Source organism: Cebus imitator, unplaced genomic scaffold, assembly GCF_001604975.1.
Source record: "Cebus imitator isolate Cc_AM_T3 unplaced genomic scaffold, Cebus_imitator-1.0 Scaffold294, whole genome shotgun sequence".
NCBI lineage: Eukaryota > Metazoa > Chordata > Mammalia > Primates > Cebidae > Cebus > Cebus imitator.
In genome coordinates, this window is record NW_016107609.1 from 1,053,017 (window position 1) to 1,079,944 (window position 26,928).

General features: G+C 44.0%; 1 protein-coding gene across 4 annotated transcripts in view; it reads right to left on the reverse strand.

The window, feature by feature from the left end:
* Nucleotides 1-26,928, reverse strand: part of EEPD1 (endonuclease/exonuclease/phosphatase family domain containing 1) — a 143,304-nt gene that overhangs the window by 43,639 nt on the left and 72,737 nt on the right. For all 4 annotated transcript variants that reach the window (XM_017502207.2, XM_037729115.1, XM_017502206.2 and 1 more), the window contains exon 3: nt 10,994-11,045. In XM_017502207.2, coding sequence (XP_017357696.1) covers nt 10,994-11,045 — 52 coding nt within the window. The remainder of the gene's footprint in view (nt 1-10,993; nt 11,046-26,928) is intronic.

Sequence of the window (26,928 nt, forward strand, 5' to 3'; positions counted from 1 at the left end):
TATGGGCCAGATTTCACCTGCAGACTGACCATAGGTTGCTCTGATCTAGAAGGAACTCCCTGTGCAGGATTCTGGGCCGCTCAGGGTGGCTTCATCTCTGTGTACCATCCACTCTTCTAGCCCTGTGCACCTCCAGCCACCTATTCCCTTCCTCCTGCTCCTCCAGCCACAGCTGCCCAGGGGATCTTAAAAAGTTCAGTCCTGGCCGGGCGCGGTGGCTCAAGCCTATAATCCCAGCACTTTGGGAGGCTGAGGCGGGTGGATCACGAGGTCAAGAGATCAAGACCATCCTGGTCAACATGGTGAAACCCCGTCTCTACTAAAAATACAGAAAATTAGCTGGGCATGGTGGCGCGTGCCTGTAGTCCCAGCTACTCAGGAGGCTGAGGCAGGAGAATTGCCTGAACCCAGGAGGCGGAGGTTGCGGTGAGCCGAGATCGCACCATTGCACTCCAGCCTGGGTAACAAGAGCGAAACTCCGTCTCAAAAAAAAAAAAAAAAAAGTTCAGTCCAGGAATATTAAATTGATTTTAAAAGCTGAAAATGGAAACAAAGTTATCTAATTATTATTTTTAATGTTTTTTTCTTTTGAGGCAGGGTCTTGCTCTGTCACCCAGACAGGAGTGCAGTGATGTAATCATGGCTTGCTGTGGCCTCAGCCTTCCAGGCTCAAGTGATCCTCCCACCTCAGCCTCCTGAGTAGCTGGGACTACAAGTGTGTGCTACCATGCCCAGCTAATTTTTAAAAACTTTTGTAGAGAGAGGGTCTCACTATTAGAGAGCCCAGGAGTTAGAGACCAGGTTGCCCAGGCTGGTCTCTAACTCCTGGGCTCAAGTGATCCTCCTGCCTCCGCCTCCCAAAGTGTTGGGATTAGGTGTGAGCAAACACACCTGGCCTTAAATATTTTTTTGATGTCATGAGAGCATTAGGTGAGGACCTCTCTCTTGACAGCTGGTTTGTTTTTTTTTTTAAGCACTTTCACTACTGTATTTAAATAAACATTTGTGTAATTGCTAAGGTTTTCCTCTTAAGTTACAATGTGAGCTACAGGAGATTAAAAAAGGGAAAGGTCCTGTCCACAGCCATAGGCATCTTCCAGCCTAGAGCAAGCCCTGATGAAAGGAGGTACTCAATACACACTGGTTGAAAGCATAAATATATGTTTTACATAGCTGTAACTGCAGTAGGTATAATGGCTTACTCTCCCTTACGGCAAATATCATACCACATTTCTATGAGGCTAAAAGATCTTATCACAGGCTCATAGAAATGTGGCATCTAGGCCCTTGGGTAGATCTACCACAGATTTTTTTAACCTCTTTCTTCCTAAACAGCACTGAACTGCCTCCCACTTATTCATGATTATAAAGCATGCTATAGCGTGCTTCTTATTTCTCCATTTTTATGGATCATTTCCTTAAGATACACTCCCAGGAACGGGATGACAGGTCAAAGGAGAGGGACATCGCAAACGCTAATGAAATACGTTGCCCAAGAACTTGACAGCACCATATCACCTGCCCTCCCCAGTGGTGCCCGGGGGCACAACTTCACCATCACACATCATGCTTTCAAACTTTGCTAATGCAACACACTTAAAATGAATCCTCATGGTTTAATTTGCTTATCTTTGATAGCTGAGAGAACTAAAGACAATTTAAAAGTCCTATTTGGGAACTCTAATTTTTGCTCACTTTGAAGAAAAGCTTTTCATAAAAAGAAAAAGGTAGTGAGAACCTCTAAACATATGTTGTATCTTGTGATGATTTTCAAAGAATAAGGAAAAAAAAATCTGTGCGTGTGTGCGTGTGTGTGTGTGTGTGTGTGTGTGTGTGTGTGTGCGTGTATTTAATGAACCATGGAGCCTAGCCCATAATTCACTAAAATGCCCAGTTTGTGGGAGCAAGGTGCTGGGTGAATCCTAAGCGCTCAGTTTGTGAAGGGGAGCTGGTGGCAGCTGTGGTGGCTGCAGTGAGCCTCATTAGACTCCACGCCGTGGAATGCGGGCTCCACAATTCTGCTCATCAGCCTTTTCAAGGAGAAGTTGCCAGCTTCCTGCTGATAGAAATTTAGTCAGGAAAGTGATTACAATGAGTTTACTCATGATTAGTCACTGACTGATCTGGCTCAACCTAATGGAAAAAACAAATTTATATATATATATATGAATGCTGATCATTCAAGGTGGTATTCAAGTTCAGCTCCAACTACATGAAGGGCTAAGTGTTGGGGGGAAAATAATCTAAGGGATCTGAAGAATCTCATTTTGATATTTTTAAAAGCACACACACACACACACACACACACACACACACACACACACACACATTTAAAGAGTATCTGGCCGGGGGTGGTGGCTCATGCCTGTAATCCCAGCACTTTGGAAGGCTGAGGTGGGCAGATTATTTGAGGCTAGGAGTTTGAGACCAACCTGGGCAACACAGTAAAACCAAGTCTCTACTAAAAATAGAAAAAATTAGCTGGGTGTGGTGGTGCAAGCCTGTAATCCTAGCTACTAGGGAGGCTGAGATGGGAGAATTGGCTGAGCTCAGGACCTGGAGGTTGCAGTGAGCTGAGATCGCACCACTGCAATCTAGCCTGGGCAACAGAGTGAGATTCTGTCTCAAAAAAAAAAAAAAAAAAAGGAACCTTAAAGTATGTATATTTTTATAAGTTAAGATCTTGAAGCAATTCATTTGGATACCAAACCCAAAGGAAGGATGTGTCCAATCCACGTTCTCCATCCTCTCATATGTGCTCTTGGCTCCCGTAACCTCCTGCTAGGTGGATGGTCTCCAGGCAGCCCTCACACCCTGCATGCTCCTTCACTTTCAGGTGCTTCTCTGACATTGTCCAAATCTGGAACTCAGAACCTGCTACTGCCTCCTTTCTATCCCCCATCCCACATTCTCTGTCCCTCCTGTTAGAGGAGGCTAACACCAACTGTACAAATCTGTTTTGCTACAAGTCACACTATCAGAAGACCTGGGCATTGGTGCCCCATCGCCTGGGCCAGGACTGATCCTCTGGACCTGCTCCCACTCCTGGGAAATGCAGAGATAGAATCGTCCAGTATGCCTGCTAAGGCTGATGTCCAGATTAAATGAGATCATAGAAGATGGGCAGCTGGCTGCCCTTAAGGATCTGGGAAATGGAGCCCAGTCTGCTGGGCTGAGTCCCGGATTACCAGTGCACCTGTTGTGGACCTGGGGCAGGGGGCACTTCAACCGCCTTGGCCTCAGTGTCCTGTCTGCAAAACGACAGGGCTGGATTAGATGATTTTAAAAGTCTCCCTCAGTTCTGACATTCTGGGATTCTATGCATGCGCTTCAAATGTAGATGTATCTCTATAATCAAATGTATCATTATAACTTTATCCCCCATGGTAAACAGTACAATTTTAGCACAGAGCAAGCACTCAATTGTTACAGAAACTAAATTAATTGGAAGTCCAAAGCATAGTAAGAAAACACTCCAAAAACACATAATAAAGGAGGTAGTATTTATGGATGTGCATGTGTGTATATTCAGAAAACACCCTCATGAATTACAGATACAAGCACTTTGCATCCTTAGGTTATTCACACGTCTATGTGAAAATGGCTTACCATCTTCTTTCCTTCTGAAAATTCCCAGTAAGTTATTAACCTATCATTTTAATGTTGCCCACCACTAGGGTTTGCCTGGAAAGTCCCTAATTTTTCAAGTTCAATTTTTCTTTTTTTAGATGGAGTCTCACTCTGTCACCCAGGCTGGAGTACATTGGTGAGATTGTGGTTCACTGCAAACTATGCCTCCTGGATTCAAGTGATTCTCCTGCCTTAGCTTTCCAAGTAGCTGGAATTACAGGTGTGTGCCCCCACGTCCAACTAATTTTTGTAGTTTTAGTAGAGATGGGGTTTCACCATATCAGCCAGGTTGATCTCGAACTCCTGACCTCAGGTGATCAACCTGCCTTGGCCTCCCAAAGTGCTGGGATTACAGGTGTGAGCCACCACACCCAGCACAAGTTGAATTTTTCTAGTCCCAGGCTTGCTGATGAAATGCACACACTTTGTCACACATGTAAAGGACTCTAAGACATCTTCGAGGTCATCTGCTCGATCTTCAGGAAAGCTAGACAAGAAGTTGGGATCCAGGGAGGACTGACAGGCCTCTTTTCCTAGACAATTTGGCAAAAGTAGCAGTGGGGATGTAGCTTCTTTCACATCTTCTAATGGCAACAAATCGATCTCAAGTCGGGCTTCTCCAGAGAGAAGTAAGGACCAGATGCCAATGATGATGATGATGACGACCACAGCAGGAGCTAATTAGCAGTAGAAGGGGTAGTACAGCTACTGCCGTTCTGGTGCTTACGATATGCATAATGGCTTTTATTTCACACATCTCAGTTCTTACAAGAAAATATCCTAACAGGGTAGGTATTATTGTGAAGCTGCGTATTAAAAAAAAAACTGAGGCTGGCAGGGCACGGTGGCTCACGCCTGTAATCCCAGCACTTTGGGAGGCCGAGGCAGGCAGATCACCTGAGATCAGGAGTTCGAGACCAGCCTGACCAACATGGTGAAACCCCGTCTCTACTATAAATACAAAAATTAGCTGGGTGTGGTGGCGTGCCTGTAATCCCAGCTACTCAGGAGGCTGAGGCAGGAGAATCGCTTGAACCTGCGAGGCGGAGGTTGCAGTGAGCCAAGATTGTGCCACTGCACTCCAGCCTGGGTGACAGAGCAAGACTCCATCTCAAAAAAAAAAAAAAAAAAAAAAAACAAAAACTGAGGTTAGCCAGTAACCGGCCTCACAGTTCCCTCAGCTAGCAAACGGCAGGGCTGACTTTAACCCGCCTGTGCCCTCACAGCAGGAACTCAGTGGACTTGTGATTATGACAGTCATGGCCTGGGAGGGCAGCACTGGCAAGGCCACCAGGCGGGGGTCCTGTGCCTCCAGAGGGCCCAGCTCACACAGGCAGCTTCTCAGGCTGGGTCAGCTGGTGGCCTGCCCTCTAGTCTTACCACAGTGAGGGTGACCTCCAGCTGGAGTGACGGGCCAAACTATTGTTTGTGGCTTTGCAGGAAGCCGTTTGAAAGGGTCATTGAAAAATGATCTTTCTAAATCAAGCTGTACCAATATTTTTATTTCCTTTTATGAAACGCCATATTTAAAGGCATTAGATGGGCCTGTGTTTAAAGCCTGGGAAACATGTCCCTGTGACTTAAGTTCAGAAAAACAAGTGTCCCACTCTCAGAGCAAAAAGAACAGAGAACTACATGGCATGTATCCTTCTTACAGCAAGCTCTTGCTCTTGGGACCTAACGGATGTTTGACAAAAAAAAAAAAAAAAAAAAAAAAAAAAATAAAAAAAAAAAAAAAAAAAAAAAAAAAAAAAAGCACATTTTAATCCAAAACACTTTTTCAGATCAATGTCACATGCTCTGACACTCACACATCTTAGAGCATCTGCTCATGGTTCTAACCATTTTTCAAAACAAGAAATTGGAAGAGGAACCTAGATCGTTAATTGTATGGTTTATAACATTTTTAAAATAAATGACAAGTCACTTTTACTAGTCTGGGAACTGGCTCTGTGTAGTGTTAGCAGGGAAGAGAAACTCAGAAGCCTGACCCCGCAAGGGTCCCCCACCTCCTACCCAATCTACTGCACCTAAATGAAGAAAAAGAATAAGAGGCAAAAACTAGAATCCTACTGATCTGTGTCTTGGGGTCTCTGTGTGTCTATGTACTGGGCTTGTGTTCACCATTCACCTCTTCCTGGAACATGTGATTTGATGGTAAATAGGGTAGGTGAAACAGGAAAGCCCCCAAACACAGTAAGGACCACTGGAGCAAGCAATTGGAGAAAATACTAGAAAACTGAGTACACAAGGGCAAAACTTCCCCCTCTTCAAAATGTGATCAAGGATCAACTCTGTGACCGGGCACAGTGGTTCATGCCTGTAATCCCAGCGCTTTGGGAGGCCGAGGCAGGTGGATAACCTGAGGTCTGGAGTTCGAGACCAGCCTGGCCAACGTGGTGAAACTTCATCTCTACTAAAAATACAAAAAAATTAGCTGGTGTGGTGGCAGGTGCCTGTAATCCCAGCTACTCGGGAGGCTGAGGCAGGAGATTGCTTGAAACTGGGAGTTGGAGGTTGCAGTGAGCTGAGATTGCACCACTGTACTCCAGCCTGGGTGACAGAGTGAGACTTCGTCTCAAAAAAAAAAAAAAAGATTAAAAAAAAAAGAAAAAAATCAACTCTGTAAAATGAAGCCCAGGTGCTGAAGAGTGGGAAGGAACCACAGAGAGCAGTTTCACAGACTAGGAAAGGAACTAGGGCCTTCAGGGAAGATCCTCCCCCAGACAGAGCAGCTCAGCAGAGGCCACACCAGGAGAAGAACTCAGCTCTGCCAACAGGGAACCTCCTCAGAGCTGGCTCTGGGCTCTGTAGAAAACAGGAAAACCTTGGCACATCTAAAAACGGGAAGGATGTCTACCTAAAACCAAGTAATGTTTAAGCAAATGGCTGGTCATTTTAAGCTAAAAATACTAAGATTCTAGTAACGAGGCCTAATATTTGCAAGAAAAAGCACTTATTTTCTATGAGACCTCAAAAGACTGCTACTTCTTTTTAGCTTTTTATGTTATGTTTTACATAATTTAAATCTTTTATTGTTCAAATTTCATCTACCAGTACTTGTGAAGGAAACGGCCCCTTTAGAATAGCTCCCATCTTACAGGAGGGAGGCATGTGCAGGGCCCTACTGTTGGGACTGTCTGGCTAGAAGCGACCAGTTCTATCACAGTGGGGTGTCGGGAGTTCAGATTGCAAAACTCAAAGGCAGGTTGTCATTTGAAGCTCAGCTGCACGACAGTAAAAGAGGTTTGAGATTTGCAGAATGTGTGTCTAAGCCCTTTTTTGCTGGCTCTACCTATTGAATTAATACTATTTTCTTAATGAAAAGCAGCAGCAGGTGAACTAAAAATAAAAACTGGGTTCTCCCAAATAAAACGACGATGTTTATTTCTTCTCTTTTGGTGCCAAAAACAAAGAGCTTAATTGCCCATAAAAGACAAATTGACAGCTCACAGATTCTGACTAGTTGATAATAGCGATGGTGATAATAAATAATAGTCTACAGCAGTGTTCTTAAACTTTCGAGCACATAATCACCTGGGGCTTTTTAGAATGTAACTCCGATTCAGGGGGTCTGAAGTCAGGGGGCTGAGATTCTGCGTTTCTAACAAGCTTCTAATGCTGCGGGTCTGTGGGCCACACTTCGAGTAACAAAGCTCTACATTTGACAGGAAGTTTTCTTGGTAGCTCTTTAATCAGTCCAGGTGGAAGGGAATCTGTAAGTCAAGAGGCCCTTTAGGAACTCATCTTATTCCAGCATATCAGCATATCAACTGGGCCAATCCTTTTTTTTTTTTGAGGTGGGGTCTTGCTCTGTTGCCCAGGCTGGAGTGCAGTGGTGTGATCTCGGCTCACTGCAACCTTCGCCTCTCGGGTTCAAGTGATTCTCCTGCCTCAGCTTCCTGAGTAGCTGAGAGGCACCTACCACCATATCTGGCTGATTTTTGTTTTGTTTTGCATTTTTAGTAGAGACAGGGTTTCACCATGTTGGTCAGGCTGGTCTTGAACTCCTGACATCAGGTGATCTGCCCACCTCGGCCTCCCAAAGTGCTGGGATTACAGGCATGAGCCACCGTGCTCGGCCTCAACTGGACCAATCTTGATGCACAAAATAGCACTCTGCCAGGTAATGTATCATATGTCACCCAAAATGTAACTAGCTATCAAGCTCATGATGACTGTTTGCTTCTGAACTTTTTGAGAAATGTTTGCCACTTGCCTGGCACACTGGAAACTCAACAAATGCCTGTAGCATAAGGGAATAAATGAATGAACAGAAGGAAGGAGGACAAAACTCAGTGAATCTGGCTCCCTGCTGGCCTCTGTGTGTATTGAGACCATCTTGTAAAGCTTTCTACTGGTCATATTCTGAGACGAGGGGAACAATACAAAACCATCAGCAGACTGGGGGAGACAGGATCGGGGTGAGGGGGGAGGAGGAGGAGGAAGAGGAAAAAACACGGGCAGCAGCTAACTGTTGGAGATAACTGAGTACCAGGCATAGTGTCAAAGTCCTTTGCATGAACTATCTAATTAGTCATAAAACCTCTGTGAGTTACAAATTAGAATGGTTTCCCTTTTATAAACTGGGAAACTGAGGCATGAGAAAGTAAGTAATCCAAGTTAATCCAGTTAGTTAGGAGGGTTCAGGGCCTGCTCCACTGAAGCCTCAGCATCAAAATCAAATCCTCAGGGCAGCACAATTGGCTGCGCTACCAGCCACAGTAATCTCTGACCCCACTTTTTCGCTAGGTTTTGCAAGTAGGTAACACCCACAGATTGGCTTGACTCTGCAGCCTCAATAAATTGGATGTACACATAGTTCAAAAGTCATAACCGTTACTTTTGTTTTCAGTTTTTGAGACAGGGTCTCACTATCTCGCCCAGACTGCAGTGCAGTGGTGCAATCTCGGCTCACTGCAACCTCCACCTCTCAGGCTCAAGCGATTCTCCTGCCTCAGCCTCCTGAGAAACTGGGATTACAGGCAGACACCACTACTGCCCGGCTAATTTTTGCATTTTTAGTAGAGACAGGGTTACACCACATTGGCCAGGCTGGTCTTGAACTTCAGACCTCAAATGATCCTAGCCTCCCAAAGTGCTGGGATTACTGGCATGAGCCACCGTGCCTGGCCATAACCATTATTTGGCCATTTTTATTATACTGATATACCCCAGCACTGGGCTCCACATTTGCTAGCTTTGTCTGATGGTTTTTTAAATTGAGGAATAAAACAAATAAGCATAATGAATTCTAATATGACAATTTTTTTGAGGGGCAAAAGCTTTTAAAAAGCTTCAAGAACATACAAGGAACTCACATACCCCTTTACACAGAAGGATCAATTGTTAGTATTTTGCCTTATTTACTTGATGAATTGTGCTCATCTTTCTCTGGCTCTATCTGATATACATATACGTCGCTATTTTTTTTTCTTGGATCATTTGAGAACAAGTTATAAACATGCCCCTTTATTCCTAAATACACTTGTGTTAATTCCTAAGAACAGGGGTCCCCAGTTTGTGCTCTCCTTATGAGAATCTAATGCCTGATGATCTGAGGAGGCAGTTTCATGTCATCCTGAAACCATCTCCCCAACCCAGGTCTGTGCAAAAATTTTCTTCCACGAAACTGGTCCCTGGTACCAAAAAGGTCGGGAACCACTGCCAAAGAACAAGGCCATTCTCTTACATGATCACAAGCCAATGATCAACTTCAGGAAATGTTAATGTTAATATAATACCTTCATCTCATTTACCATCCACATCCATTGTTGCCATTTGGCCCAGTGATGTCTTTTATAGCCTGACCACTATGTTTTAATGGCTGAATGCATATTAAGAATTGATATAAGTAATTAAGAATTAATATGAGTAGAGTGCTTTGGTATTTAGAAAGCCCTTTTGCTACATTAACTCATTTGTTTCTTGCTTTGCCTCTCTGAGGTCGGGCAGCAGCTCTATCCTTGGTTGACCCAAGATAGAAATGAGGCTGAGGGGACGTCAAATCCAAAGCAGTGCTCAGCCCCCATTCTCCCCTCACACCACTGGTTGGTGTTTATTTTAAAGACTTTGTTTTAGTGCCAGCCAGCAGACTGGCTACTAACCCAAACATTTTATTTTTTGAGACAGGGACTCTTGCTCTGTCTTCCAGGCTGAAGTGCAGTGGCATGATATTGGCTCACTGTAGCTTCAGCCTCCTGGGCTCAAGTGATCCTCCTGCCTCAGCCTCCCACGGAATTGGGACGACAGGTGTGTATCACCACACCTGGCCGATTTTTTTATTTTCTGAAGAGATAAGGTCCAGTATGTTGCCCTGGTTGGTCTCAAACTCCTGGGCTCAAGCAACCCTCCAGCCTCAGTCTCCTAAAGTGCTGCGACTACAGGCAGAGCCACCTCACCTGGCCCCCTACAGTTTAAATTCCAAAACTAAATGAATACAGTTCAAATGCTTATCTCTCTAACCAAAAATAAATGAATATTGTTTGGGTGCTTTTGCTTCATGTTAGCATTACAGATTCTAATTATCACCTGCAGCTACATATTCGGGAAGAGTCCTGAACTCCCCAGGGTCTGAGAGCTTGGTATTAGTTGGAAGGACCCCGATGGGCAAGTGGGGGTGTCTGGCCTCCTCAGCACCCACCCAGTCTGTTTTGTGGAGCCCACCACTCATGCCAAACTTGAACCCCCAATTGGCAAAGGATCCCCAACTGCAGGCTTGATTTGAATGTAGAAAGCCAAGACACACTAGGTGGTCTCTTCTAGTGCACAGTGAAACATTAGTTTGGGGGCAGGGAGGCAGTTTCCCAATCCTCAGTACTAGCCTAAAAGAGAGACAAACTCATGAACCTGACTACTGAATAGAGAAGTACTGGTTTTGAAAATGGAACTCTTGGGATTCAAATCATCACTCTTCTATTTAGTTCATTTGCCTTGGGCAAGTTACCTGGGTCTCAACTCTATTATCCCTACACCCAGATAACAACACACAGCAACCAGAAATGGAGTGAGGTGGCCAGCACAGATTCCAGCATGCAGGAGGCCTCTGGATCCTGATGATTCAAAGCACAGAAAGCCTCCTCCAGAGTATGGCCCCCTGCAGCGTGAGCCTCTGCCATTCACACAACCCGCACACAACCCTGAGGGAGCCAGGCACAGCCAAGTTTATAGATGTGAACACAGTGTCAGCAAGGTCAGGAGCAGAGGTTAAAATTCTGCATGATTCACTGACAGTCAAGAATACAAAACAACCGACCGTCTTTTCAGTAAGGGCTGTCTCTGGTGACAGGAAGGTGAATTTTTCCTATATGTGGCCCTCTGTTCTCAGTTTGTGAATATGGGGCAGAAAGAGCAAAATATTTACCTTTTCCAAGGCCTCTCTGTCAAGCAGTTCTTGCACAGCTAGAAGCTTGATGCTGTAAGAAAAAAATCAAAACCACACTTGAAAACTAATCATTTCATGTTACCAAGGATCATCGAACAAGTCACAGAACAAAAGGCTGAGATGTCATCCTGCATTTCCGTGTCACTTCCCATCTTAAGGTGACCTTTTGCTTAAATCAAAATGACCGTTTTGAAAGTATTTAAAAGGTTTCTAAATTCTGAAAGTAATTTTTACCATATGATCCACGAATTTCACTTTTAAGTATATTCCCCAAAGAATTGAAAGCAGGAACTTGAATAGATAATTGCATGCCAATGTTCATAGCAGCATTATTCACAACAGCCAAAAGGCAGAAACAACATAAATGACCATCAACAGATGAATGAATAAGCAAAATGTAGTACATACACTTAATGGACTATATTACTGAGCCTTAACAAAGGGCATTCTGATACACGCCACACTGAGGATGAACCTTGGAGACACACTAAATGAGATAAGCCAGTCACAAATACTATATGAACCCACTTACACGAGGTATCTTAGAGTAGTCAATTTCACACAGACAGAAAGTAGAATTGTCAAGGGCGTTTGAACCACAGCGATTGCATCTTGAATAGGGGCTGGGTAAAGTGAGGCCGAGACCTACTGGGCTGCATTCCCAGGAGGTTAGGCATTAAGTCACAGGGTGAGACAGGAGGTCAGCACAAGGTACAGGCCATAAAGACCTTGCTGATAAAACAGGATGCGGTAAAGAGGCTGACTAAATGACTAAAACCCACCAAAATCAAGATGGCCACAAAAGTGACCTCTGGTCATCCTCACTGCTCATGCGCTAATTACAATGCCTTAGCCTGCTAAGAGACACTCCCACCAATGCCGTGACAATTTACAGGTGACATGGCAATGTCAGGAAGTTACTCTACATGGGTCTAAAAAGGGGAGGAACGCTCAGTTCCAGGAATTGACTCTTTCCTGGAAAACTCATAATCTACCCCTTGTGTAGCATATAATAAAGAAATAACCATACAAACAGCTAGCCATTCTTTTTTTTTTTTTTTTTTTTGAGACAGTCTCTGTCACCAGGCTGGAATGCAGTGGCTTGATCTTCGCTCACTGCAACCTTTACCTCCCCAGTTCAAGCCATTCTCCTGCCTCAGCCTCCCAGACAGCTGGTTTTATAGGTGTGCGCCATTATGCCTGGCTAATTTTTGTATTTTTAGTAGAGATGGGGTTTCGCCATGTTGGCCAGGTGGGTCTCAAACTCCTGGCCTGAAATGATCCACCTGCCTCAGCCTCCCAAAGTGCTGGGATTACAGGCGTGAGCCACTGCATTTGGCCCTAGCCAGCCATTCTTTATTTCTTTACTTTACCAATAAACTTGCTTTCACTTTATAGATTCGCCCCAAATTCATTATTGTGCAAGGTCCAAGGACCCTCTTTTGGGGTCTGCATTGAGACCCCTTTCCGGTAACAGAATGGTGCTTTATCAGGGACTGGGAGAAAAGGAGAATGGAGAGGTATTGTTTAAAAGATATGGAATTACATTTGGGATTAAGAAAAAGTTCACAGTGGCTTATGCCTGTAATTCTAGCACTTTGGGAGGCCAAGGCAGAAATGCTTGAGCTCAGGAGTTTAGGAGCAGCCTGGGCAACATCACAAGACCCCATCTCTACTAAAAATACAAAAAATTAGGTGGGCGTGGTGGTACATGCCTGTGATCCCAGTTACTCGGGAGACTGATGTAGGAGAATCTCTTGAGCCTGGGAGGTCAAGGCTCCAGAGAGCTGAGATGGCGCCACTATACTCCAGCCTAGGCGACACACTCCATCTCAAAAAATAAAAATAAAAAAAAAAAAAAGAAAAAGAAAAGAGAAAGTTCTAGAGACAATGAATGGTGGTGATGTTACACAATAACATAGATGTACGTTATGCCATGCCATTGAACTATACACTTAACAAGGGTTAAAATGCTAAATTTTATTTATAAACATTTTGCCATAAAATATTCTAAAAGTATCTGACAGCCACTTACTGTAAGGAATTTGAATATATTCAGACGAATATAAAGAAGAAAACAGTCACCCAAATAGCTAAAACCATTGCTTGCAAAAGGACCCTGCTCAGCCACTCATTTGTTTTCCAAACACTGGCAGAGCCCTACTGTGTGCAGGTGACCGAGGATCCGTGATGGCTATGGCATTCCCTGCCTGGAAGGCACTCATGGCCAGTCCAGAATATGATGTACTGTATGCCAAGCAGGTATACAGAGATGCAGAGAGGAGCCAGGCCCAGCTGAGGCCAGAGAAGGATTCCTGGAGGGACCCGGTTAGCTTTGTCAGGGAAGGGGGCTAGGAAAAAAGGCAATCGCAGAGGAGGTCTCCAGAGGCACCAAGGGGAGAGATGACTTGCCGGTTTCCAGCGCAGGTGCCTGAACCGAGGCTATGGCCAGCAGCCAAGGTGACAGAACTGAGAAGTGCACGCGGGTTGACAGGGGAGGTATTTTCCCCTTTTTGACATGTTGCTCTGAAGTGTTCGTGGACACAGTGAACAGGTGGTCAAGCCTATGCGGGAGGCCTGGGCTGCACTCAGCACACAGTAAAAGCATGCGAGCTCCAAGGGACTGTTTAGGGAGTGGGTCAGCTGTGGATGGTGTCACGGCACTCCCTGCCCACCCAGCTAATGTGCTAATGGTCACTGGCCATTTCCTCCCCACTCCAGCAACCTGCACAGGTTCTGCAGAAAAGAAATGGGCCCACTCTGAAGCACATGCCTCCCTCCAAAGGGATTAGGCAACTTTTTCTTTTTCTTTTCTTTTTTTTTTTTTGAGACAGGGTCTCACTTTGTCACCCAGGCTGGAGTACAGTGGCACCATCTTGGCTCACTGCAGCTTTGACCTCCAGGGTTTAAGTGATTCTCCTGCCTCAGCCTTCCACGCAGCTTGGACTACAGGTACACGCCACCATACCAGGCTAATTTTTGTATTTTTAGTAGAGATTAGGTTTCACCGTGGTGCCCAGGCTGGTCTCGAACTCCTGAGCTCAAGTGATTCACCTGCCTTGGCCTCCCACAGTACTTGGATTACAGGTGTGAGCTACCACAACTGGTTAGAATTAGTCAATTTTTAAAGTTGGCCTTAATTTGTAGACTTCTTCATACCCTTTGTAAAACTAAGCAAACACTGTCTCACCAAATTCAATGGCTAATTTAAAAGCAGTTTCAAGAAGAGCAATAAAAGTTTTCAAGGCTTATAAGAAACCACCACCACCACCACCAACAAATTAGGCCTGGTGCAGTGGCTCACGCTTGTAATCCCAGCACTTTGGGAGGCCAAGGTGGGTGGATCATTTGAGGTCAGGACTTTGAGACTAGTCTGGCCAACATGGTGAAATCCCATCTCTACTAAAAATATAAAAATTAGCCAGGCATGGTGACAGGCACCTGTAATCCCCGCTATTCTGGAGGCTGAAGTGGGAGAATCGCTTGAACTCGGGAAGCAGAGGTTGCAGTGAGCCAAGATTGCGCCACTGCACTCCAGCCTGGGCAACAGAGTAAGACTCAATCTCAAAAGCCAACAAAACAAAACAAAACACACATACACAAAACAGCAAAAACAAAACAAACGACAAATTAGGAAACATCCAGGCTAATGGACAAGAGCGTGGGCGTTCTCTCTGCTCCAACCCTGTTGGCTTTTGTTCCATCTCTTAAGCAGGTTTGCTTTTGCTGCTTCTCTGTCTTGGAAGGGTCTTCCCCAGGATCTTTCCAACACTATCTGTCTCATCCCCTCATTCCAGTCTAACTATGAATGCCATCTCCTCCAAGCAACCCTTCCTGGACACCTGAGTTAAACCAGCATCCCAGATCACAATATGCTATTTTCTTCAGTGGAATTTGTGCTACCTTGAAGCATGTGTTTATTGGGGTGCTTCTGTCTGTCTCCTCCCAAAAAGTGTGGAAGCCCCTTGAGGCTGGGGACTCAGACATTCTTGCTTATTACATTTGTGGTGTCGACAACTGGCACATGGAAACTTGCAAGGAATTTATTTGCTGACCAGGCCTGGAGGCCGTCAGGCCAAGTTGCTATCATAGCTCACACATTCCAGCCTGAATGGGTAATAGCAAAGGCCATGCCTCAGTTTCTCCTTCTGAAAAGAATGCCTCAAACAAGATGACTGGGTGGATCCTCCCTTGGCGAAAGGTGCTACCTGCATGTATGTAACTTAATGCTATTCATGAAATATGGCTCCTGGCAGGTCAAGGATATTGGCCACTTCTCAGCACATTCTGATTCCCAGTGTGCAAATCCAGATTCCAGGTTACCAATTGGACAGCAACTTATATGCTAAGTTAGGACTATGCAATTGTAGCTCAAATTTCATAAGCTTAAGCTGCCTCTGAAATAACCATGATAAATATTTACACTGGAGGGACTTTTCAAATAGTCTCCCATTCCTGCCCCTTTTATGGTCATGAAGTCCAATTTAGTATCAAGTATCAGATGGCAACAGTTTAGAGAAAAGGTCTCAACACTGTTAAGATATTCAGCTCTATTTTTCTCCCTACTATTCACTAAGATACTACAAGCCACAGCAGAACAAGATTTGAAAACCAACAATTTCAGGCTCTGAAATGAAAATGACATTAAAATAACTTCAACTGACTCTAACTGAAGTCAAAACCTGAAGGATGCCACACTCTGCTCTCATCACTTACTGTCCTCTAGAACACACACGACGCAGCCTGGCACTCACAGTGCTACTCTCCAGCCCCGAAACCTCCACGGAACTCTCCCCACTGAACTTAGATTCAGCTTCCAAATCCTTCTCAACACTCCAGTGAGCCACAACCAATCTACTGCAATTGGCATATAAGATAAAAACCTATTTATCATCTGCTCTAAAACTAATACCAAATAGTATCAGTGCATTAGGAGTAGGGAGAGGGGCAAAAACAAACAAGCAAAACCCAGAGACATTCTTACACTACTAAAACCCAGCAACGCAAAATGGGATCGCTTTAGGGGCAAGGGGAGAGAAGATGATAAGACCCTCAGATTTACACAGTTTGTGTTTCGAAATGAGAACAATGCCTATTAAGAAGCTACTGCTACAGCTGCTTATAACTTCAGATTTCTTCAGAAAGCTGTTTTGTCCTCCTGAGAGCTGCAGTCCTTAAGGGTATTCTGAGATGTTTCCTGTTATATAACTATCCTGATTTTATTTTTAACCTTATTGGAAATCCTTCCAGTTTAGGGTATTTATTTCAGTATTTATGATATCAGATTCTTCTAGCACATCAGATACTCCCTGGAAGGAAATTTCAGACACATGAAGGAGCAATAAGCCTATTTACCAAATCCTCCACTTGGCATCATCTAACCTCTTGCCCTAGAAGGAATCTGATAGCTCATATTTTCAATTCTGCCCCTTCCTCCCTCCTTTCTTCTGTTCATTCTACAAACTTATACTGAATACCTCCTATATTTCAGAAAGTGCCATGCATCTGGGGACAAGCCCTCCACAGGAGCTCACAGAAGCTAGGAAGCTGCTTTAGCATATGTCTGAGGAGGAGGAAGGGGTCTCCCTGAGAGTCTCCTGGGTTCCAGCATGGACCAGTAGAGCCAGGCCTAAGAGGTTGTGTCTGTCAGTGGTCTGGAGCTTGGTCCACCCTCTGAGAACAGCAGAGCCCCAGGAAGATGAAAGCTACGATGAACTATAATTTCTTTTTCTGTACCCTACTTTGAGAAGAGTGGCAAATCACACAAAAGCAGCTGATAGCAGGGATTTATTTAGATAAATGACACCTGGAAGGGCAAGTTCTGAAGTCAGGATAAGCAACACTTAGAAGGACCTAGAATGCATGCGATTAAGATCTATAATGGGATTATAGAAAGGGTGCTGGGGAAAGTGCCAGGCAGACATGGACAGCACAGAAGATAAGCAGCAGCACCAAGGAGACAGAAGCCAGAGGGCACCCTGCAGCCAGATGGCATGGGACACAGACTGTATGAGCCTCATTGGCCCCCAAAAAGATACAGGGTAACTCTATGGATGTTTCAAAAGCACTTAAAGGATAAACTCCCAACTATAGAGACACTCATGCTTCCAGAATAGATTGTAACCTAAAGGATGCTACAGTCAGGATTCACTCTGGTTCCCTTTCTCAGAGGATTCTGGCACTTTGGGTTCCCATTGCATTTATTAAATGACATTGTATAGTCTGTGAGACAGAGCAGCATGTAACAGACAGAGAATGTATGTGGTATGATGGATCCATTCATTCACTGCATGGATAAAAGACCTAAGGTTATACATTATGCACCAGGCACTCCTGGGTGCTGGGGACACACTGATGAGCAAAAGCAGCCTCTGCCCCTGGGCATCTGAGTGTCTAATGGAGGAACCAAGTAAGTGCATCAGTTGCATAATGGGCCCTCTCAGGAGGCAAACACACGGTGCCATGTGCCTGTAAAGCTATGAGCTCTTGGGAAGTGGCCTCTACACTGACATCTTCGGGCCTGCACAGCAGAGGAGAGGATGGCAGTGTTCCAGGTAGGGTGGCAGGAACAGCAAGAGCAAAGGAACGAGGGGACAGAGTGAGCATGGCCTGCTCAGGGACTGCACGCCAACCAGGGACATGGGGCGGTGGGGCTGAAGGTGGGAGGTAGGCACCCAAGGATTATTCTGCAGAAACAGGTGGGGCTGGGCCTGCTCAGAGGGTTTGTCAAGCCACATCAAGGAATTTGGCAAGGAGCAGCCACAAATAATTTAGTGGCAGAGGCCCAGGGATACAGAAAGTAACTAATAAAAACATGAATATGGCCATGGTGTGGAGAATGGGTGGGGGTGGCAATGCTGGAGGTAGAGAGACCCAGGACGGGTCCAGGTAAGAGAGAAAGGTGGCCTGTCAGGGAAATGGCACAGCGCTAATTCTACACAGGTGAGCAGCTGGTAGGGCCTGATGAATGAACAGATGAGGGGAACAAGAGAGAAACACCACCCTAGTTTCTACCTTGTGAAACTGGGTGCTGAAGGAACCATCTACTTCGAGAGCCAAGCTGGGCTGGAGATACAAGTCTGGTCTCGGACACACTGGGGTTCAGGGCCTTCGGACCACTGAGTGGAGTTTGAGGAGGTAACTAGCTGTACCTCAGCAAGTCCTGGGCTATAGATTTGGACATCAGGAGCAGGAGGATGGTGACGAAGGGGAGAGACTATCCAGCAGGCTGTGCGGACAGAGAAGATGGTCCTGGATAGGCGCCCAAGGGCCATCAACATTTAAAAGCTGGAAAGGGGAATGGGAGCCTGTCATGGAAACGGCAAGGGGATGGCCAGGAAGGTAGAACGGAAACCTGGAGCAGCCATGGCGGGAGACTGCTGCAAGAGGGCAGGGAGCTGCTGTTCAGGTTTTGCAGAATGCCAGGTAAGCGAAGGCTGGTGGCACTAGAGAGAGTGACTGCAGGGAGTGGTGGAGATGCTGCCAGGTTTCAGTGGGTGAAAAGTGGGCAGAAGTGAAGGAGGAGAAATTATGACATTAAAATCTATGTACAAGATGTTGGGTGGCTTCTCACAGATGATTTTCCAAGGAGAATAACTCAAAGCCAGCAGGTATTAGCCTTATTCAAGTGAATGCAATCATTAAAGCACAAACAGTCCCTCTCACAGCTGTGCATTCACATTCGCTCTCTCTCTCTTCCCCCCATGCCTTCCCTCCCCCTCCCCAAATGATATAATCATGGAACCCAGTTTTTCTCTCAGAGCATAATCACCATTTGCAGGATTTGGAAGAAAACGAAAGGTCATGAAAGTTGTAAATGATGCCTGGGCTACTTTTGTTTTATACTATAATACTTCCACACCCTCCGCTGCAAGAAAAAGAACAATGTGAAGACCCTAAATTGAAAAGCCCACACCAAACCCTAGTGCCTCCAGCAATGCTGGTGACACAGACCCTGCACCTTGTGTACCAGCCCACACTGTCTTCAGGACTGTGCAGCAATCTACAGGGAAGGGGTTTCCATACGTGTCTTTAGAAGAGGGGTTCAGTAGCATAAACCTGGGGAGAGAGGAACTTTCCAGGCAGCCTTTCAGTAAGGGAGAGAGGAGGCCCAAGAGGAGAACATGGGGCAAAGGTGTAATCGCAGCCAGGGCCTGGTGGCCGAGGGCAATGGCCACTCTCTACTCACATGTCCCAGCGATAAACCTTCTAAGCAGGCCTGGCCCCGCCTGTGTCTGCAGAATAACTTACTCCTTCACTCATATCACTGATTTGATTTTCCATAGCATTTGTTTTTTTTGAGAGGAGTCTTACTCTATTGCCCAGGCTGGACTGTAGTGGCACAATCTCAGCTGACTGCAGCCACTGCCTCCCGAGTTCAAGCAATTCTCCTGCCTCAGCCTCCTGAGTAGCTGGGACTAAGGTGTGTGCCACCACGCCCGGCTAATTTTGTATTTTTAGCATGGAGTTTCACCATGTTGGCCAGGCTGGTCTCGAACTCCTGACCTCAAGTGATCTGCCTGCCTTGGCTTCCCAAAGTGCTGGGATTACAGGTGTGAGACACTGCGATCAACCTGTGTCTGTTTTATGTGGGGTGGAGTTACTTAAGAAGTTTCGTGAAAATCAAATTCACAAATGGCATCAATCCAGATGTCTGAACACACCTCCTTTCCCTTTCAAGCTAAGTTCCTGGTTAACTTCTGTGTAAATTAAAAAACGAACCCCTCAATCCTTCTTTAATAGAGATAGGGTCTCACTGTGTTGCCCATGCTGGTCCAGGAGTTTGAGACCAGCCTGACCAACATGATAAAACCCCGTCTCTACTAAAAATATAAAACTTAGCCAGGCGCGGTAGCATGTAACTGTAATCCCAGCTACTTGGGAGGCTGAGGTAGGAGAATTGCTTGAACCCATGAGGCGGAGGTTGCAGTGCATTGCACTCCAGTCTGGGCAGCAGAATGAAACTCTGTCTCAAAAAAAACAGAAAACAAAAATAAAAACAAAGTGCTGGGATTGCAGGTGTGAGTCACTGCGCCGAGCCAAGAATCTCTTGTCTCCTGTTTTTATCACCAAATTTTAGAAGACATCATGGGTGTCAGATGCAGGCCTGTTTTCTCCCATGCTTACTTCCCTCCCTCATTGGTTCAGAGCTGAGGAAACACAGGGGCCATCAGCAACTGAACAACAGTGGACACGCCCGGGGGGGATGGGCTCTGGAGAAGGAGCCGCTTTTCCTAAATATGTCCTTGACAGCACTACATCCCATCACTGCCAAGACATCCTTCCTTGCCAAAGCCAAGTGCAGGATTAGGATGTTAGCACAGAACCATCTCCGTGGAATTTAGTTTGGGCAATAACTGTTCTTAGTGGGTCTGAAAGAATTGGTCTGCAGAACAATCTGGGCAGGAAATTTCTTTGATGACAGTGGCCATATTTTTTGTTCCATTCAGATTTTCAACTGCTTGAATTGGTTACAGTATATTCTGTTTTCTTAGAAAATTGTCCAATCCACTCAGATTTTCAAATTTTTAGCCCAAAATTATACGAGTAATCACTTTAAACTTAATAACCACCTCTGCATCTGCTTCTGGCCACCCCCTCCCTTCTTTAAGATGGATAGATATTTTTCTCATTTTGAAAATCATTTGGGATGTTTTTGGAGTGGCTGGTACTGGTTGTTCCTTTATATGTGTAGAGCCTCTTTCAGGTGCTCTTGTAAAGCAGGTCTGGTGGTGATGAAATCTCTGAGTATTTGCTTGTTCGCAAAGGATTTTATTTTTCCTTCACTTATGAAGCTTAGTTTGGCTGGATAGGAGATTCTAGGTTGAAAGTTCTTTTCTTTAAGGATGTTGAATATTGGCCCCCACTCTCTTCTGGCTTGTAGGGTTTCTGCTGAGAGATCTGCTGTGAGTCTGATGGGCTTCCCTTGGTGGGTAACCCGACCTTTCTCTCTGGCTGCCCTTAGCATTTTTTCCTTCATTTCAACCCTGGTGAATCTGACGATTATGTGCCTTGGGGTTGCTCTTCTTGAGGAATATCTCTGTGGTGTTCTCTGTATTTCCTGGACTTGAATACTGGCCTGCCTTGCTAGGTTGGGGAAGTTTTCCTGGATAATATCCTGAAGAGTATTTTCCCGCTTGGATTCATTCTCTTCGTCACATTCAGGTACACCTATCAGATGTAGATTAGGTCTTTTCACATAGTCCCACATTTCTTGGAGACTTTGTTCATTCCTTTTTACCCTTTTTTCTCTATTCTTGCCTTCTCGTTTTATTTCATTGAGTTGATCTTCGACCTCTGATATCCTTTCTTCTGCTTGGTCAATTCGGCTGTTGAAACTTCTGCATGCTTCGCGAAGTTCTCGTGTTGAGTTTTTCAACTCCATCAATTCACTTACATTCCTCTTTATGTTGTCCATTCTTGTTAGCATTTTGTCAAATCTTTTTTCAAGGTTCTTAGTTTCTTTGCATTGGGTTAGAACATGTTCTTTTAGCTCACTGTAGTTTCTTACTACCCACCTTCTGAAGCCTGATTCTGTCATTTCATCACACTCCTTCTCCATCCAGCCTTGTTCCCTTGCTGGTGAAGAGTTGTGATCTCTTTTAGAAGGCGAGGTGTTCTGGTTTCAGGTGTTTTCATCCTTTTTGCGCTGGTTTCTTCCCATCTTTGTGGGTTTATCCACTTGTTGTCTTTGTAGTTACTGACTTTCAGATTGGGTCTCTGAGTGAACTTCCAGTTTGTGGATGCTGAAGTTGCTTCTTCTTCTTAGCTTTCCTTCTTACAGTCTGGCCCCTCTGCTGTAGGACTGCTGAGGTCAATCAGATCTGTGAGAAATCAGTCTACTTTGTTTGTTTCCTAAAAATTAGCACCACAATTATCAATTCTACCATTCTTTTTGTAATTAAGGTTCCTATTTATCTTAATTCTCCAATTTTCCATTGTTTTCTTTGGTTTCTCTCTCACCTTCTTTTGTTTAAATGATTTATTACATATGGAGCCATACTTTTTTTCTCAAAGTATGTATTTATCCTTGTTTCAAATGTCATTATGTAGTCTTCCTGTTACTTTCTATGTAGTCTACAGTTGTAGTTTTGATCTCTTATTGGATTCAATAGTTATTAGAATTGTGTTTTTCTATCTCTGAGTAATTGGGTTTTACATTTTATTTTCTATAGTTATAGCACACTCTTATTAGGGGAAGCACCCTGTGTATTTCCTGATTTTTAAAATGTATTGATACTCTTTTGGGACTACTTTGTGCTGACTTTCGCGTTTCCATTTCCCAAGCATTTGAGTAGTTCCAGAATGTGCTTTTGGATCTATCAGTATTCACTTTTAAGTTTTCCATATTAATATAGGAAACAAGAGTGAGTTCAAGCTGCACTGCCTATTGGCTGCTGTGTCTTAAGGAACCTGAAGATCTCAGCGTCAGGTAGGAAAAGAGAGAGAAACTAGCGCCCCGCCTCTATGGCCGGGAGCAGAGGTGAGTAATGTAAAGTGCTTTGCTCATAAGCCTCTCTAAATGTCTGCAGTTACTACTCATCATTCAGAGCCTTTCTTTAGCCAGTAACACCTCTCGAAGAATAGAATAAAGACTGAAACAACTTTTTTTTGGTACCATCCCATTTTAGATAAGCAGCATGACAACCCTTATCTCCCCTACCTACCCTCTTTGATCTTCGTTAGCCATGCTCTAAGGCTTAGATCCAGAATACAGGCATTTGCTTGTCTTTCTATTACATAGCTTATTGTAACAACAATTTTTGACATTTGTATTTGTTTGTTAATCAGACTTATAGCAATAATTTAAACTGCTCTCTAGTTTTACAGAATCTGGTGCTTATTTTACCTACTCTTGAGCTCTGTTTTAACTCTTGAGCATTTATGACAGGCTTTAAAGTGAATTTTAAAGAAAGGAGCAGGTTTGTATACTTCTCTAAGCCCCTGTATGTCTGAGAAAGTCTTTCTGATTGGCTTCATGGACAAAAGGCACCTCGGCTGAGCATAAAATTGCTTGGCTTGCAGCATGACCCCCCAACTTTGTAGAGGGTTCACAAACTTATTTGATAATTAGAAGAACTTTTAATGCTTCAGATTCTCAGGCTCCACACGTAGGTTGGAGTTATGGGGCCTGGGAATAGAGCCATTTTTTTTTTTTTTTAAATTCCCAGATGTTTTAATCTTCTGACAGCTTCTGTAAACATGGTCTCTGTGTTATATAGAACAAGTCTAAAGTCGACTTAACTTTTGTTACTTTTTTCTCTGTTTGGATGAAATGCTTATCCCTCTCTTTTACCCTTGTTATTCTTTATTATTCCCAGGGTGTGCTCAGATATAGCTGTCTCTTCCCTGAGTTTGTTCAGAATGTGGTTGAGTGAATGCTTTGAAATTCACGCACAGTTCCTCATGAGCACAGGGTTTCCTTCCTTCACGGTTTGGATGACAGATCACTGATTTCAATAATCACCAACGCCAAAAATCTGAATGTGGGCGGTCAGTTCCATCTTCTGCAGGTATAACTTTGTCTCTTGTTTTTCTCTTTTTTCTCTTGTATTTTCCAGAACCTTTCTCGACTTTTTTCCCCCTCACTCATATCACGGATTTGATTTTCCATGGCATTTGTGTTGTTTTCTGTGGCTGTTCTAACAAATTATCACAAACTTGGTGACTTAACACAACAGAAAGTCATTCCCTCAGTTCTGGTAGCCAGAAGTCTCAGGCTCACTGGGATGAAATCAAGCTGTCGGAATGGCTGTGCTCCCTCTGAGGCTCGAGAGGAGAGCCTAGTTTTTTAATCTCTAGTGCCTGCCTGCATTCCTTTGTTTGTGGCCTCATCACTCCAGTCTGTCTATACTGTATACTGAGGATGCCACACATTTTCCCAAAACCATCTTCTGGATTCTGCTGTAGATGGTTTTTCAAAAGTAGAAAGTCCATCTAAGTCTTCAGAAGCTCTTGCTTTTACCTTGTTCTGCAGGACTTTTCCACAGCCTTTTTTTTAGTCTTTATGCATCCTTAAACAAGGAAATATTTGTCCAGCTATTAGGAGTGGACCAAGTGTCGGCCCATTTTCTACCCACCTGTGTAAAGGATCAATCTCTCCTTCTCAGATCCACCTTGGTAGGGGACAGGGAAGGAGCTCAGCTTCTAGCCAACTGGAAACCTTTCACTCCACTGAGATGCCGCTGAACAGAGGTGACGATGGACAGCAAAAGTCAGGCTGGCTGCTGACCAGAGACTCAGAAACACTTCCATATACATGCTTTTTTTTTCCCCCCCAGCAGCAAACTGCCTATTTAATGCCACTGTTTAAAAAGCTGAAACACTTAACCTAATCTAAGATCTGAGGCCCCACAGGAAAGTCCATTAGAAAGTTAATGGCTTGGCTTAGCTGCAATTTTATTCCTGGAAAATTTGGAAGAAAAGGCAGGGGAATAGACTGAACTACAGAAAGAACCAACGAAGAGGAGAAAGAGGATGCAGTTGAAAGTGTTTTCCAGATGTTGGTGCCCTGCTAAGCCTTGATTATATTATTTTACTTACATCTGCAGATTTCTCCTTGCAGACATCGTTGTAACAAACTGCAGATTCTAAAGTTAAATGAAGTATTCAAAGACTGACTGTGTGATTTGTACACTACAATATTAACTTTTCAACCTTCTCCCCCTGACCCTTGGCTTTGGGATATCTTCATCCTCAACTGAAGAGGCAGGGATTTTGATTCATCTTTTACAGCATCAGAGAGATGAAGTGGCTTGTGCAAGGTCTGTATAGGGATGAGCCCAAGATTGTAATGATTTAAAAGCAAGTACTGCTTTTTATTCATTCAACAAATATTTACTAAGCATCTACCATGTGCCAGGCATAGTTCTCGACACCAGAGGTAGGGTGACAAGGCAAGGAATAAATCAGAATCTTCACTCTGATGAAGCTTACATTTTAATGAGGGATTGGGAGTGGTGGCATGCAGGTCAATGTTTAACCACTGGCTCCAGGGGTGGGGGATGCAGTTGCCACATTTGCCAATTTCTGTGGTGTCTTCTGTACTCCCACCAAGGCCCATTTCAAGTCACCAAACTGGTATGACTGAATGCAGAGCTGGGAAGAGATGTGTACAAAAGGCTCCTGAGAGCCCTTCCACACAGCTCCACCCAGCATGCAACAGTGAGGAGGTGCTGAGGTCTGGATGTCAGTATCCCCTCTTCCCCTCAGTTCCTATGCTGAAATTTATTTATTATTATTACTTTCATTTTATTTATTTATTTATTTATTTTTTGAGAGAGTCTTGCTCTGTTGCCCAGGTTGGAGTACAATGGCGTGATCTCAGCTCACTGCAATCTTCACCTCCCAGGTTCAAGCAATTCCCCTGCCTCAGCCTCCCAAGTAGCTGGGATTACAGGCACCTGGCACCATGCTTGGCTAATTTTTGTATTTTTAGCAGAGATGGGGTTTTGCCATGTTGGCCAGGCTGGTCTTGAACTCTTGACCTCAAGAGATCTGCCCACCTCGGCCTCCCAAAGTGCTGGGATTACAGGTGTGAGCCATCTGTGTTGAAATTTAATGACCGGTGTGATGGTATTTGGAGGTTAGGCCTTGGGGAGGTGCTTAGGACATGAAAGATTAGCACCTTTATAAAAGAGGCCCCAAGAGAGCTGCTTTGCTCCTTCTACCATGTGGGGACCCAGTTAGGAGGTGCCATCTATGAACTAGGAAATGGGCTCTTGCCAAACACTGAATTTGCCAGTACTTTGATCTTAGACTTACCAGCCTCCAGACTGCGATAAATAAATTGCTGTTGCTTGTAAGCCACCCAATATATATTATTTTGTTACAGTAATCCAAAAACACTAAGACAGGAAGGATCTGCAATGAACATTATATTGTTATCACATAATTGTTCGTTTAAAGGTTAACTGTATCCTGAATACAATATAAAATAAATTAATGCCATCATATAATGTGTATAGTGATAAATTTATTAAAAATAAAGCCAGGCAAGGGAACATGAGTGACAGGGAACATGGGTCCATATGTGCCCAGTGTGCTGTGAGGAAGTCACAGAGGACCTGTCCCATAAAGAGGCATTTGATCAGAGATTGGATTTTCTCATCTATAAAATCAGTATAATAATTGCAGCTATTTAGAAAATCAATGAAATGGCATCTGTGGCAATATATTGCTTCTAGCATATAACAGGTACACCATAAATGACAGTTATTAATATTTATCTGAATTGAAATGGACATGACCTTACACATGATTCTTATCTTTTTTAGAACTGATCAGAATATAAAGCTTTCATTCCTCAAAATAACACTGGTATTCTAGCCACCTAAAAAAGCAGGATCTAAATGATTGAACCACAACCTGAAAATGTTCCTATAAAGGTGGAATTGCTTAGTTAAGATTTTAGGGTGCCAGGCTGGGGCATGTGGTCCTGCAGTGCCCCTGTTATTATTATTAAATAATCTGATTACATTATTTAACAGTTAGCGCTTTAATTCTAGATCAATCCAGGCTCATCCTTCTTAAAGAAGTACAAAGAATATCATAACTTTTCTGGAGCTGAGCATACAACAGTTTTGTTCTCCATCTTCTAAAATTAAAAACAAAGGGAAACACAGATAATAAACATATACTATAGAGCCCACTCTTAAATACTTTCAAAGCATGTTGAAAAATATTAGGGGGATTTTAGTAACATTCATTCAAAATGCAAGTTTGTTTATTAAAAGATGATAAGGAACAAAGCTCCAAAAGATAAGGTTGTATAAAATGTTGAAAAGAAATTACATATTGGGTCATTTTAAATTGAAGAATGAAACTCTTCCCTCAAACTGAGAAAAATTACTACTTTGATTATTTAAGAATTCAGTGTAGTTGGCTGGATGTGGTGGCTCATGCCTGTAATCTCA